The 13852-nt window shown below is 42.9% G+C and overlaps 1 protein-coding gene across 4 annotated transcripts in view; it reads right to left on the reverse strand.

Moving 5' to 3' along the window:
* The window catches only part of LOC111141378 (Ral GTPase activating protein catalytic alpha subunit 2), a 316071-nt gene that overhangs the window by 286897 nt on the left and 15322 nt on the right, over window positions 1-13852 (reverse strand). For all 4 annotated transcript variants that reach the window (XM_022493879.1, XM_022493878.1, XM_022493876.1 and 1 more), the window contains exon 2: window positions 315-425. In XM_022493879.1, the coding sequence (XP_022349587.1) occupies window positions 315-425 (111 nt within the window). The remainder of the gene's footprint in view (window positions 1-314; window positions 426-13852) is intronic.

Here is a 13852-nt window from a genome sequence, read left to right on the forward strand (position 1 = left end):
ATACTACTTTTATGTCTTTCTTTTGAAGTAAATTATTCCTGTGGAATTCATGCCTTCTGTGGCTTTCTCCTTCCATTTTCCCTGTAGCCATTTGTTGTTCAATTAACAACTGTATGAGAGAACGTTCCAAGGAAACAAAGATGCTAACAACATTGCAATCTCCCAGCATTGCTAAGAGTCTGGCAAGAAAGGAAGCTTAAAAGCATATAACTTGTGGCTAATGAACATAAAACGTCTAAAACCTTCTGAATCTTAAAAACAAACAAACAAACAAAACCTTTGTGTATATAAAAAAAATTTGTAGAAATGCTTACCTTTTAATTTCAAACTATTTTCCAGTGTTATAAAATTTTCATAGAAGATGAAATATATCTGAGAATAGTTGGTCTCAAAAAACTGTTTAAGATCACTTGCATCCACATTATCTGAAAAGAAAAAGTTACCATTATGACAATAATCTTATACAACTATCGGAATTCACAAACGTTTTCAGAAATGAAGGAAAATAAAAACTAGTCACTATGAGACAAAACAGAACAACAAAAATAGTATCCCCATCCATTTGTTCTCCACAAAGAGATCTCAGTTGGCCTGGGGCCCCTCCTCCATAGGCAGACCTGTCCAGGAGACTGATTCAAGGGCCTAAGAGCCATGGGGGCACACTTCAAAGAGGAGCTAGAAGGCTAGAGGCTAGTACAGGTCTGGGGAGGAAAAAGATGCCTTCCTGTTGGGGGTGGGGAATAGAAGTTCATGGAAGAAGTGGCTTTGACATAGGCCATAAAAAGGAACAGGTTTGTCCATCTGAAAAACAATTCTGCTGCTGGAGTCATACATGGTCCAGTCTCTCTTCCCCTCAGCTGACCTGAGACCAGCTCAAGAGAACTAGCAGGCACTGCCTAGCATACCCACCCACTTCCACCTGGGCCACTGGTCAAAACCTTCCCTCCAGCTCCCAGGAGAGCTGTTTCACTCCTGTTTGGACACAGGGAGGTCCGCCACATGTTCCCAGAGTTGCCCTGAGCAGTGTTTCTACCTGTCGCACTAGGGCTGCTCAACCCGGACAGCGGCTAGAAAGGCAGGTTGTGCAGGGAGCTTAGCCCAGCAATAACTGTTGGGGCCCATCAACAACACAGCCACTTCATCCAGGGGCCCAATTATCCCTCATAACTCTGGTTGGAGTACTCAGCCACTGTCAATACACCTTTGTACATTTTCCTTAGCCAAGAGGTTGTTTGTACCATTTATAACAGGGTCCTGACCAAGGTGTTAGCTCTTGGGAAGAATACACTAGTCATCTCGAGAAAATTAAGAACAGCTTCTTTAAATTCTGCAGGGATTACTCAAGAAACAAATGTACATCTATTCAGTCTATGATAAAGTGGATTCAATTGAATGTTGGGGTCCTAATACTGTGACTAGATGCGAACACATCCATTACTATATTTAAGTTCTATAAACTTAACACTAACACTGGTGAATCTAAGGAGTTGTTTTCCTCTGAGAACCATATAGGGCTTTTCATTAAAAACAACAACAACAACAACAAACAAAAAACAAAAAACAAAATAACAACACCACAAAAACTGACCTGGTTCTTTGAAATAATGCACAGAAGGTGTTTGTAAAGTCATATCAGCTGCCAATTTCACATTCTATTTTCTGCTCCCAAATAAGCACACAGAGCAGTGGAAGTTCCTAGTAACTAACAAATTTACCTGCATGAATGCAGGTAGCAATGAAACTAATATTATCATTCTTATGACCTATGTGATCTTGCCAAGGAATCCTTGAGAGCCTTTCACAGAATGTGTGGTTCCAAGAAAGAATTCTGTTCATTTTCACTCCAGTATGAACCGCTAGCCCATCCACCCCTGTTTCCTCTGTTTCACCAGTCAGCTCCTACTGGCACTCACTGGTTGCTGAAATATCACCAGCCTACCCAGAGACTAGGTCAGTGCCTCTGCTATTGCCCCATCGGCTGGTTCTCCCTGGGTCATAAAACACATCTCACTTCACTTCATTCCTGATGGAATCCCTCCCAATGGAATTATTGACTTAATTCTGAAGGAACGATCCGATTTCTGTTAGAGATACCACCAACCCTACAGAACCCCCAGTCCATCCCATGCGTCATTATGTCCTCTGCATCTAGCACAGTATTTATCTAGTTCAATATCTTCTTGAATGAGTTGAATAAAAGAAATACCCTGTAACATATATGTACATTAACATATATCACATAAAACAATGATAGGATAATGGCCACAACATGCTAACCATTAACTAGATCATATGCCTATAGGCATATGATACCATTAACTAGATCACATGCCTATAGGCATACAGGAAAGAAACGGCCTCACCCACTTTCAAATCCTAGGGACTATCTACAAGAGATTTCACCCCTCTGCTGAGGACTCCAGATTTCACCCTGCAAGCCAGACTCTCAAAGCCTGCTGCCAACTGAATTTCTCCACAGGAGGGTCTACAAGCTCCTCAAATCAAACATGTCCAAAGGACATGTCACCTCAAATTCTGTTCTTCCCTCAGGCCCCACCACCCATCCAGCTGCTCGTTGTCCCAGGTTCTTCTCACTCCTTCATAGCCCATCTCCGGGGTGGCAGTTCCACCTCTAACATGCTCCAGCCCTGGGGACTTCATGCCCTCCGCGGCCCTGCCTGGCATATGTCACCATGAATCCTCACCCAGGTGCAATATGCCCTCTGCTTGGGCTCCTGCTTCTACTCCTCCCCTCCACTGGCTGTCCTCCACCATTCGGTCAGCAGAAAGACAGAACACTGTAAATCAAACCCGGTCCTTCTTCACTCAAAACCTCCCAGTGACCTCCAATAGTTCTTACAATCCAAACTCATGACCACAGCCTACAAGACCCTATGTAGTTTCCTCCATTCAATGCCAATTTCATTTCACAGTATTCGTCCTTCACACCCCACACTCCAGCCACCATGGCTTCTTTCTATTCCCTGAGCTTCTCAAACACATTTTCCATTTGGGCCACCTCTAGTATACTGCCCCACCCCCAGAGCCCACAGAGTTCATTCCCTCTCATCCTTCAGAACTGGGATCACACAACACCTCTTCAAAGAAATCTAAAAATGCACCGTATGTCATGCTTCACATGCCATCCGATCGCCCTGCCTTCTGCCTTCACAGACTCTGTAATGGCTGGATGCCTGACTGCTCACCAGTGAACAGGCCTTGGACACACAATGTCATAAGCAAGCAAGCAGTTTCCCTGGCACTGAGGATGTGGGTGGACTGACACAGCAAGATGTCACAGTGAGGTTACTAGGTGATCGACGACTCCCTCATCTTCCCTGGATCCCCGTTGGTCCATCAAGGGTACTCAAATAGAGCAACCTGAACAAAGAGGGTTCAAGTTAAGGTGGAGGAACACTCATACAGACTGAGGTGCTCTCATGAAACCAAAAGTCCAGGTAATAGCCACCTTCCTCCTCAGCCATTCACTATCTTTCTTGTGGATAAGGGAATGGATGGGACAGAGCTTCAAGTACTCACCATCAAGACCATTAGATACCTTTCAGGTAACCTGATAAACAGGGAAACTAAGAGCATAACATGTATAACATACTCAGTTTTATTTATAAATATGAGGACTGCTTCCTGGTCTAGGAGTCCTCTTCATATAATTTCTTCCTACTACAGCACTTAAGATTCATTGAAATTCTCTCATTTATTCATTTCCTTCTTCACTGACTATCACTCCACTAACTAGAATGGAAGCTACATAAGGGCAAGACGCTCATCCGATTTGTTCATGGCTCTATTCCCAGCCCCAGGAACAGAGTTTGGTATCCAAAAGGTACTGAGGGTGTATTTGTTAAATGAATAAACAATCAATATTAAATATTTTATATCTCTAATTCAATAGCTGAAAGGATGGATTTGTCTGACTGTTTAAAAGCAAGATTCATCAGGTGAATCTTTAAAAGTAAGCCTAGACCTTGGAAAAGGAGACCACAGATACTGTAATTTAGCATCCTGCATAAGGGAAAACAAGAAAGTAAGAAAGGGTTGATTTTTAACAGGGCTAACTTCAAGAAGCACAGAGACAAGGAGGAAGGCTTCATTCAGACAAAACAATGAACAACAACAATGAAAAACAAACAAAAACAACTATGACCAGAAACATCCTTAGACAGACTTTCTTTTGAACTTTCATTTGAACATTACTGAGCCAGTATCCATGCCAACTTGCCTTGAGCCAAGTGCTAGGAAATTCAAAGACAGTAAGACACGGGCTTTGAGGGTACAGAAAGAAACAAGTAATGCAAAAGGCACCATGATCAAAGCAGATGCAAGGCATCAAAGCACGGAGTAGACAAAGCCACTTGGAGAGGGTGGGAAGATTAATTAATGCTATACATTTATGCTTTATAAGACACTTTCAGGAATTTCTTTTATTGGACCCTCATTCATAATCCTGGGAGGTAGATGGGGCAGGTGTGATTGAGATAAAGAAACCACAGGTTCTATGTGACTTGCCCAAGGTACCACAGTCAGAGGTGTGGGCAGAACTCCCATCTGGTCTCCCAACTCAAATCTGAACCACACAAAGGTCACAGAGACAAGGGGGAATAAATCAAAACAGAAATCAGGTCAGGAATATATGAAAATAATCACCACCTTGGGGATGTAAAGGAGAGCCAAATAAAAAAGAGCAGGAAGATAAGTAGACACGTGAGAAATGAGGGGAGTGAGTGGCACTGAAAATGGGAACTGCCAATTTCCCCAAGGAGTCCTGAGAAGCACCACAGCACTCATGGTGAGCAGTAAGCAAAAGAGAGGAGGGAAAAGTGCTGAACAACAGAGCCCAGGCCACAAACTGCCTTTGAGGTGGTGATTTTCAGCCTTCACAGACACTAGCACACTGCCTTAACTATCATCACAATGCCCAGAGAAGTACATTCAAACTAACCACAGAGAAACAACCAGCTGAGAGCTCTACAGGGCTAGGGGTTATTACTGAATTTTTTAAAGAAATCTTTAATTTCTCATTCTCCTTTACCACAAACCAAGAGCCAATATACTGTTTCTATTATTTTCCCACTTTATCTCAAAAATAATCTATAAACCACACACACCAGCTAAAACCTCTTGTTGACAATTATTTCTCCCTATCTAGCTGAAAGGCAATAGCAAAGGTTGAGGGCAAAACCTCCGGAGCAGACTGCCTGAGTAAAGTCCAGAAGCTACAGGGTCTTGGACAAGTTTTTTTTTTGTTGATTTTCTTTTTGTTTTTCAGTGTTCCAAGATTCATTGTTTATGCACCACACCCAGTGCTCCATGCAATATGTGCCCTCCTCAACACCCACCACCAGGCCCTCCCTACCTCCCACTCCCTTCCCCTCCAAATCCCTCAGTTTGTTTCTAAGGGTCCACAGTCTCTCATGGTTTGTCTCTCCCTTTGATTTCCCCCAACTCACTTTTCCTCTCCTTCACCCAATATCCTCTGTGCTGTTCCTTATGCTCCACAAGTGAAACCATATGATTGATAATTCACTCTCTCTGCTTGACTTATTTCACTCAGCATAATCTCCAATCCCATGCATGTTGATACAAAAGTTGGGTATTCATCCTTTCTGATGGAGGCATAATACTCCATTTTATATATGGACCACATCTTCTTTATCCATTCATCTGTTGAAGAGCATCTTGGCTCTTTCCACAGTTTGGTGACTCTGGAGATTGCTGCTATGAACACTGGGGTACAGATGGCCCTTTTGTTCACTACATCTGTATCTTTGGGGTAAATAGCTAGTAGTATAATTGAAGGGTCATAGGGTAGCTCTATTTTTAATTTCTTAAGGAATCTCCACAAATGTTTTCCAAAATGGCTGCACCAACTTGCATTCCCACCAACAGTATAAGAGGGTTCCCCTTTCTCCACATCCTCTCCAACACTTGTTGTTTACTATCTTGTTAATTTTGGCCATTCTAATTGGTATAATGTGGTATCTCAATGTGGGTTGTTTCTGTTTATTTGGGTTTTTTTTGTAATTTTATTTTTTTCAGTGTTCCAAGATTCATTATTTATGCACCACACCCAGTACTCCATGCAATATGGGATGGCTCACCCATCCCCTCACCCCCCCACTTCTCCAAAACCCTCAGTTTGTTTCTAAGAGTCCACAATCTCTCATGGTTTGTCTCACCCTCCGATTTCCCCCAACTCACTTCTCCTCTCCATCTCCCCATGCCCTCTGTATTATTCCTTATGCTCCACAAGTAAGTGAAACCATATGAGAATTCACTCTCTCTGCTTGACTTACTTCACTCAGCATAATCTCCTCCAGTCCCATTCATGTTGATACGGAAGCTGGGTATTCATCCTTTCTGATGGAGGCATAATACTCATTGTATACATGGACCACATCTTCTTTATCCATTCGTCTGTCGAAGAGCATCTTGGCTCTTTCCACAGTTTGGTGACTCTGGCCATTGTTGCTATGAACATTGGGGTACAGATGGCCCTTCTGTTCCCTACATCTTTATCTTTGGGGTAAATACCCAGTAGTGCAATTGTAGGGTCACAGGTTAGCTCTATTTTTAATTTATTAAGGAATCTCCACACTGTTTTCCAAAGTGGCTGTACCAACTTGCATTCCCACCAACAGTGTAAGAGGGTTCCCCTTTCTCCACATCGTCTCCAACATTTGTGGTTTTTGGTCATTCTAACTGGTGTAAGGAGATATCTCAATGTGGTTTTGATTTGATTCTCCCTGATGGCTATGATGATGAATTTTTTCAAGTGTCTGTTAGCCATTTATATGTCTTCTTTGGAGAAGTGTCTGTTCATGTCTTCTGCCCATTTTTTGACATGATTATTTGTTTTGTGTGTGTTGAGTTTGAGGAGTTCTTTATAGATCTTTGGATATCAACCCTTTGTCTGTAGTGTCATTTGCAAATATCTTCTCCCATTCTGTGGACTGTCTCTTTGTTTTGTTGACTGTTTCCTTTGCTGTGCAGAAGCTTTTGATCTTGATGAAGTCCCAAAAGTTCATTTTCACTTTTGTGTCCTTTGCCTTTGGAGACATATCTTGAAAGAAGCCTCTGTGGCCAGCATCGAAGTGGTTACTGCCTACGTTCTCCTCTAGGACTTTGATAGATTCCTGCCACATGTTGAGCTCTTTTATCCATTTTGAGTTTATCTTTGTGTATGGTGTAAGAGAATGGTCAAGTTTCATTCTTCTATACATAGCTGTTGGACAAGATTTTGAAGCACTCTGCCTCAATTACAAAGTCAGAAATGGGGCCAACAATGGTTCCTATATCACAGGACTGCTGGGGGGATAAAATGAGCATGTCAGAGTGCAGTCTGCATTACACAAAGGTTAGCTGTATTATAATTGCCTAGTTCCTGACAAAGGCCATCTCACCAGGTGGGAATAACCAGCTTCACCTATCTGTGAAGCCATAAAACTCAATGACTCATGAAATTCATACACTTAATGAGACTGGCCTTATTAAATGCACTTGGTCCCAATAAAGCAATAAGCACTACCACTAAACAAACCTATGAAAGCAGTGGGATTATCCCTCCATTTCCCTTCACATATACTCCTTTTCAATACCATTTCGACTCCTTTTTTTTTTTTTAAAGATTTTATTTATTTTATTTGACAGAGAGAGAGATCACAAGTAGACAAAGAGGCAGGCAGAGAGAGAGGGGGAAGCAGGCTCCCTGCTGAGCAGAAAGCCCGATGCGGGGTTAGATCCCAGGACCCTGAGATCATGACCTGAGACGAAGGCAGAGGCTTTAACCCACTGAGCCACCCAGGTGCCCCTCGACTCCTTTTTAATTGAGAGGATCATAACAGAGCCTCACGAAAACCTGCTTCAGCAGACCCCAGGAAGCACCAAAGGAAGGGGAAGGATCCTTACCCCACTTAGGAGCCCCAGTGGAAACTCTCAAAAGGAACAAGGAGCTCAGTTCAGTTTTTCCCTAGTAGGGAATGACCCCCCCCAGGCCTTTCTATGGCTCTATTCCTCCTGCTCCACATCCTCCCCCACCCAGAGAACTAAGAGCCTTCCCAGCCCTGCCTACACATCGATGGGTAAATGAAGATAGTATCATTTACTTATTTACTAGTTTACTCAAATTCCCTAGACAATGGCACTGAAAGCATGATACTCAAGATTTCAGACTGTTATAGAGAAAAAGGGGAAATAAACATTGAAGGTGAACTTGACAACTTAAAACATAATTTAGAACAGTGAGAACAAGGAAATAAACTAATCAGACACAAGACAGAAAACACTGACAATGATAGATATCAGTAGTAATGCCCGGTTACTTAAAAGCTAATATGACTCTGGTGATTTCACCTTCTAACAACTGCCTTAGTCCTCTTTCCCTCTGTGGTAATTTGTAAAAATGCCACAAATTCTTCTTTACCTGAAGCCACACCTTTGGGTGATGTACACCCTCAAATGATTTGGGGCAACCAGTCCTTAGAAATACGACCCAGTGGTGACTGGAGAACCTCAGGCAGTCTTTGCTCTAAGGAATATGAGGAAACTTCTAGAACAGAGCTGGACCCAGCCCACAGTGGAGCCAACCCCACATAACCGGAAGCCAGAGGCAGAACCACCCCAACCAATGGAGACTGATGAGGAAGAAAAACAGATACTTGTTGCCGTAAGACCTATGTAAGCCATGAGGTTTGGGAGGGGCTGTTATTCAACATTACTGTGGAAATGTTGATGGGGAAGAAGAAACTTATCACCAAGCACCTTCACTGGCCATGAAGGACAGCAAGCCCATGAAGAGATGCCCCCAAGGATAACATTATAAGGAAAAGCAGAAAAAATGGATCTGAATAACAGATGCTGCCCATTGATACAAACTTTCTGTCAATGGTAATCCATGTGAACCAGGGTGGAGGCAAGACTCCTTTTGCTGACACTGGCCAGCAGATTTTAGAACTTCCTGTGTGTGCAGTATACTGTGCCAAGAGCAGATGAACGACCTGGAGCTTCATACCTGGTAAGGATGTAAAATCCACACAGGGAAGCCCTTTTGAGACCCAGCAAGTAATCAGGTCATAAGACAGCAGGTATGCTGATTGTGCTTCAGTGCTAAATCAACACTTTTATCATCATCATTATTATGAAAGAGAAATATACATCTGCAGAATGCATCTATTTACAGACCTAAAAATGTCCCTTGTACCGATTATATGCAAATGTAAAATCCTGGTGTGGATGAAATACTACCTAGCAGATGAAAGGTTCCGCCCCAGTCCATCAGGGCTGTGAAAGGAGATGCAGTCAAGGACGTGGTGGGAGAAATCTGGTGGAAAAGGGTGAATCAGGAGTTTGGCCTAGTCATTCCCCAAAGTCAGCCTGCAGGTAAGGACACCTGACGTGACCCCCACACCCACCCAATACCCCACCATGCAAAATTATTTCTAGAAGTTCTGGAAAGCTATAAGAACTCAGAGAAAAGACTACCTGCAAGCATACTTTTTCTGACACCATGGAGACTTCAAATTTCAGAAAAACTCTCTCAAGTGCCGTTTTCAATCCACATCCACTTTTAGGTATAAACATCATTGGACATATTTGACATGGAATTACTCCTGATTAAGCAATAAGGTACTGAAGATAACTCTTACTCCACCCCATGCCAACATAAGGAGATGCTCCCCTTCCTACTGCCCAACACCCCGCCCCTATTCCTCACCTCCCCATAAGACGCCTGACACCAGACTCAATAAATAGACAACCATTAGACTAGGCACACACCAGGGACGTCCCCTCTGGCCTTCCACCCTGGTTTCCATCCATGTCCCTAGAAATCCAAGTTTCCCACAAGATCCATATCTATGACTATCACTTCCACATGGCTCTGGGCATCACCTAAACTCACCCCAGCTTCCTAACCACAATGCTTCCATGCCCTAGATCCAAAAAAGCTTTCCAAATCTCCTCTCCTGCACCACATCCCTTCTGGCTCCACCTAAAACCTAGAGTCCCTTGAGGGGCTGCTTCCCCCTAGATGGTCAGGTAAGCCTTTCATTAGTCCTACACCACATACTGCAGGGCCCAAGATGAGGTTGGCATCCTCCCTGCTCCACCCTACAATATCCAGACCATGGCAGTGCTTCCACTCACGCACACCAACGCTTCTTTGCTATTCACACAACCAATCTGCATGCCAGCTAGCCCACCCGCCCGAGCTGAACATGGTCTTTCACTCATCCCAGTAAGTTCTGAGAAGATTTCAGGGCCTGGCTCACTCCTTCTCTTGTAACTAGCACTGATTTCGTCATTTACAAAGGTCATTCCTGACTTCCACACCCCAAAGAGGCTGTCCTCCACACCGTCTCCCACCGTGCCTGCCCATAGCACAACTTAGACCCAGACACTGCTTGTCACCTCCCCACATTTGGGGTCCCAGTTTTGTTCCTCACACCTGTCACCCACCATTTCCCCTTCTCCCTGCTTGCCCTTCTAGAAAGTGAATTCCAACTCTTCAATTCTACCAGGTCCTTGAACCCAAAGACCCCACCATCTGTCACTATCTATATAGGCTCCTTAAGTCTTCACTTCTTTTTTCCCCTATTTGGTTTCCACAGCCCATCTTCTTAATCAGCCCTTGCACTGACCACCCCTCAATGCCCTCCCTTTCCTCTTTCCATATTCACTCAAGAGAACCCCAGTCTCAGTTTTGATCTTGAATCAATTGAATGTACTTATGGGCACACAGGCCATGTGCTAGACATAAAAAAGGATTTTTAAATTGTTTTAAATACTTAATACATATGTGAAAGAATAAATTTCTAAATATGTAACTTGTGATATATAATAAAATAAAAATAAACACTTTAAACCCACCCACCCAAGCAAGCAACCAGCGAATCAGGCTTTCACCCCACTGTTCAAGTGAGCCCCATCTACACTGTTCATCCAATTTGCAGTCCTCTCCAGGGCCAACAGCAGATACACATTGCCTGTATGCCCAAGCACCACCAGGCCGGTCCAAGGGAAGGAAAAGGCCCCTAGAGGCCTGGCATAATGATTCTGGAAGTATACTGGGGCCTAAATGATATATTCCTTCTTGCAAAAAGTGAACCAAACTCGTCTTTTAGCTTTGCTGATAGTTTTGTTTCTTGTCTATATCATAGCCATACTGTATATACCAATTAGAGGGCAAAATTTTAAATTATTCCCTAAAAATACACACGTATCCAAAATTTTACCATAATTGGTGATTTACTTCCATAGATATTCTCCACAGCATTTCAACTAAAAAGTAAGAGTGGCCTAGAGAGACACTATTGGTTTCCCTCTAGCCCCCAACCCTACCCGTTCCCACAGTCAGACCTTTCCTCTTCCTATCAGACTCCCTATCTGTTCAGGGTTCATCCTCCCCCCACAAAGTCATGTCCTTCAGAGAGGCTGGCCTATCCCTGGCCCAAGGGGGTAAGACCTGATGCTGCTGAGCCTATTACAGTGCAACACGCTCCCTGCCAGTGATAGGTTTAGGCTCAAGACTATGACCCAACACTGTTCAATAAGAAATGGGAGGAATTCTGGTGGAGATGTCTGGAAAAGATTCATTGTTTTTAAGAGACACAAAGCATTTCCTCTTTTCCTGCCTCTGGATGTTGTTCTATCTGGGTGCAATGCTTGTAAGGACTGTATGCATTTTGTCACCTTGAGGACAAGCTGCCACACTGAGGGCACTAAGGATGGCAGGGCAGGGAGGCAGAGAGGGTCTGGGCTGTTAACATCACAGAACTGCTGAATGAATTAGCTGGCTTGGGGCTCACCCTGCCTTGGGGCTGCTTTATAGGAGAAAAAAAAAATCCTTATCATTTGTATTTGGGTTTTCTGCATCCAAAAACGTCCTTGTAAATACCGAAATAAAATCTGACAGTTGAACAGGAAACAATTATCAGTTGACTGAAGAGGTTGTAAAAGATATCCATCCTGGGGCACCTGGGTGGCTCAGTGGGTTAAGCCTCTGCTTTTGGCTCAGGTCATGGTCTCAGGGTACTGGGATGGAGCCCTGCATCAGGCTCTCTGCTCAGCAGGGAGCCTGCTTCCTCCTTTCTCTCTGCCTGCCTCTCTGCCTACTTGTGATCTCTGTCTGTCAAGTAAATAAATAAAATCTTTTTTTTTTAAAGATACCTATCCAATTAAAATGGATTATTTTCATTTCTTTATACTTAGAAAGTAAACTAGATGTAGAAAGTAAAAGTCTTACAAGTCAGGAAGATATTTACACTTTGTTATCCAGGACTGACAATCCCCATGTAAAAGTAATTCTATATAAAGATGTAACCCAATTACCTAGCACTAATGTTTTAAAAGGTAGAGCTATGTTATTTAAATATTTTGACATACATTTCTCAAATACAGGATCCTAGGACTTTTTTTTAACCAATATGAAGTACCAATATAACAAAACATAAATGTTTTGTATTTACAATACATGTATTTTTAATACATAAATGTATTATAAATAAAACAAAACAAAACACAATGACATACAATGTGTAAATCATATGTGCTTCATATACATTTTAATATATCTATTCCTTTAGTAGGATCAAGTTTCATCACACTTTTTAAGTCATTGCAAATTTGCTTCTACTTTTCTTGATCTGAATTGGGGCTAGCCTATATTACAGTCAAAACCACTCATCGGGAGTCACTGATAGAAATAAAACAGATAAAGCAGGAGCTAGCTGGTAACCTCTACCTGCACCCATCTCCAACAACTAAGGAAGCAGAAAAGTGGTGATGAGGGCAGAGAGAGCCATCTTACTAACATCAAATAATTGTTATTATAGTAATGGCTTACAAAAGAGCTTTGATTATATTAACTTAATTAAACCTCTAGTAGCCATAGGAAGCAGGCACCATCTTTATGGTCAGTGGAAGGTCAGAGAGGTTAGCTCACTGCCAGACTCGAACCCAAGCAGTCAGGTAAACCAATATTAACAGAAGTGATCAAGGAGGTACAGGGAAGCATAACTGGACAATGATTTTTTTAAAAGATTTTATTGATTCATTTGAGAGAGAGAATACGAGAGAGAGAGAGAGAGAGAGAAAGAGGGAGAATAGGAGTGGGGGAGGGGCAGTAAGCGAGGGAGAGGGGAAGAAGACTCCCTGCTGAGCAGGAGTCTGACACAGGGCTGGATCCCAGAACTCTGAGATCATGGTCTGAGCTGAAGTCAGATGCTTAACCAACTGAGCCACCCAGGTGCCCCAAAAACATGATTTTTTTAAAGCACATAGATCTGGTAGAAGTCACAGAACTTAAAAGAGTTACTAAATCTAAAAGTGGACTGACTCAGAAGTTGGTTTATTTAGGACACCAAAGTCAGCTTGCATGTGGAAAGACCCTCTTCCTGGACAGGTTAAAAAGGTGGTCTTTCTATGAAGTTACCTCAGCCAAGGCTGAAATGGCCTTCCCCAAAGGCTTCTCTTTACCTCTGGAAATCCATCACAATGTCCCCCAACCTGCCAGCAACTACAAACACAGCCCACTATATTCCTTACACAAGAAACCAAAGGCCTCTGGTCACCAGGCAGCCTCTTCTCACCCCCAGGCCTCAATCTGCTAGCAGCATGGGAAAGCCAGAAACCCACAACCTGAGGAACAGGTGGCAGATCATTTGTTATAGGAGTCTAGTGGAACATAAGACAGCCAATTAAGTATTATGTAAGTCTTCACTTACTGATGTGGAAAAATGTCCAAGGAATGTGAAGTCAAAAGTCTAGGGTTAGACCATGCATAATGACTATTCATGTAAAACTGTGTTTCTGTGTGCTGCACACCCAATACAGACAT

This window comes from Enhydra lutris, unplaced genomic scaffold (genome assembly GCF_002288905.1).
Source record: "Enhydra lutris kenyoni isolate GAN:26980312 unplaced genomic scaffold, ASM228890v2 scaffoldscaffold6, whole genome shotgun sequence".
NCBI lineage: Eukaryota > Metazoa > Chordata > Mammalia > Carnivora > Mustelidae > Enhydra > Enhydra lutris.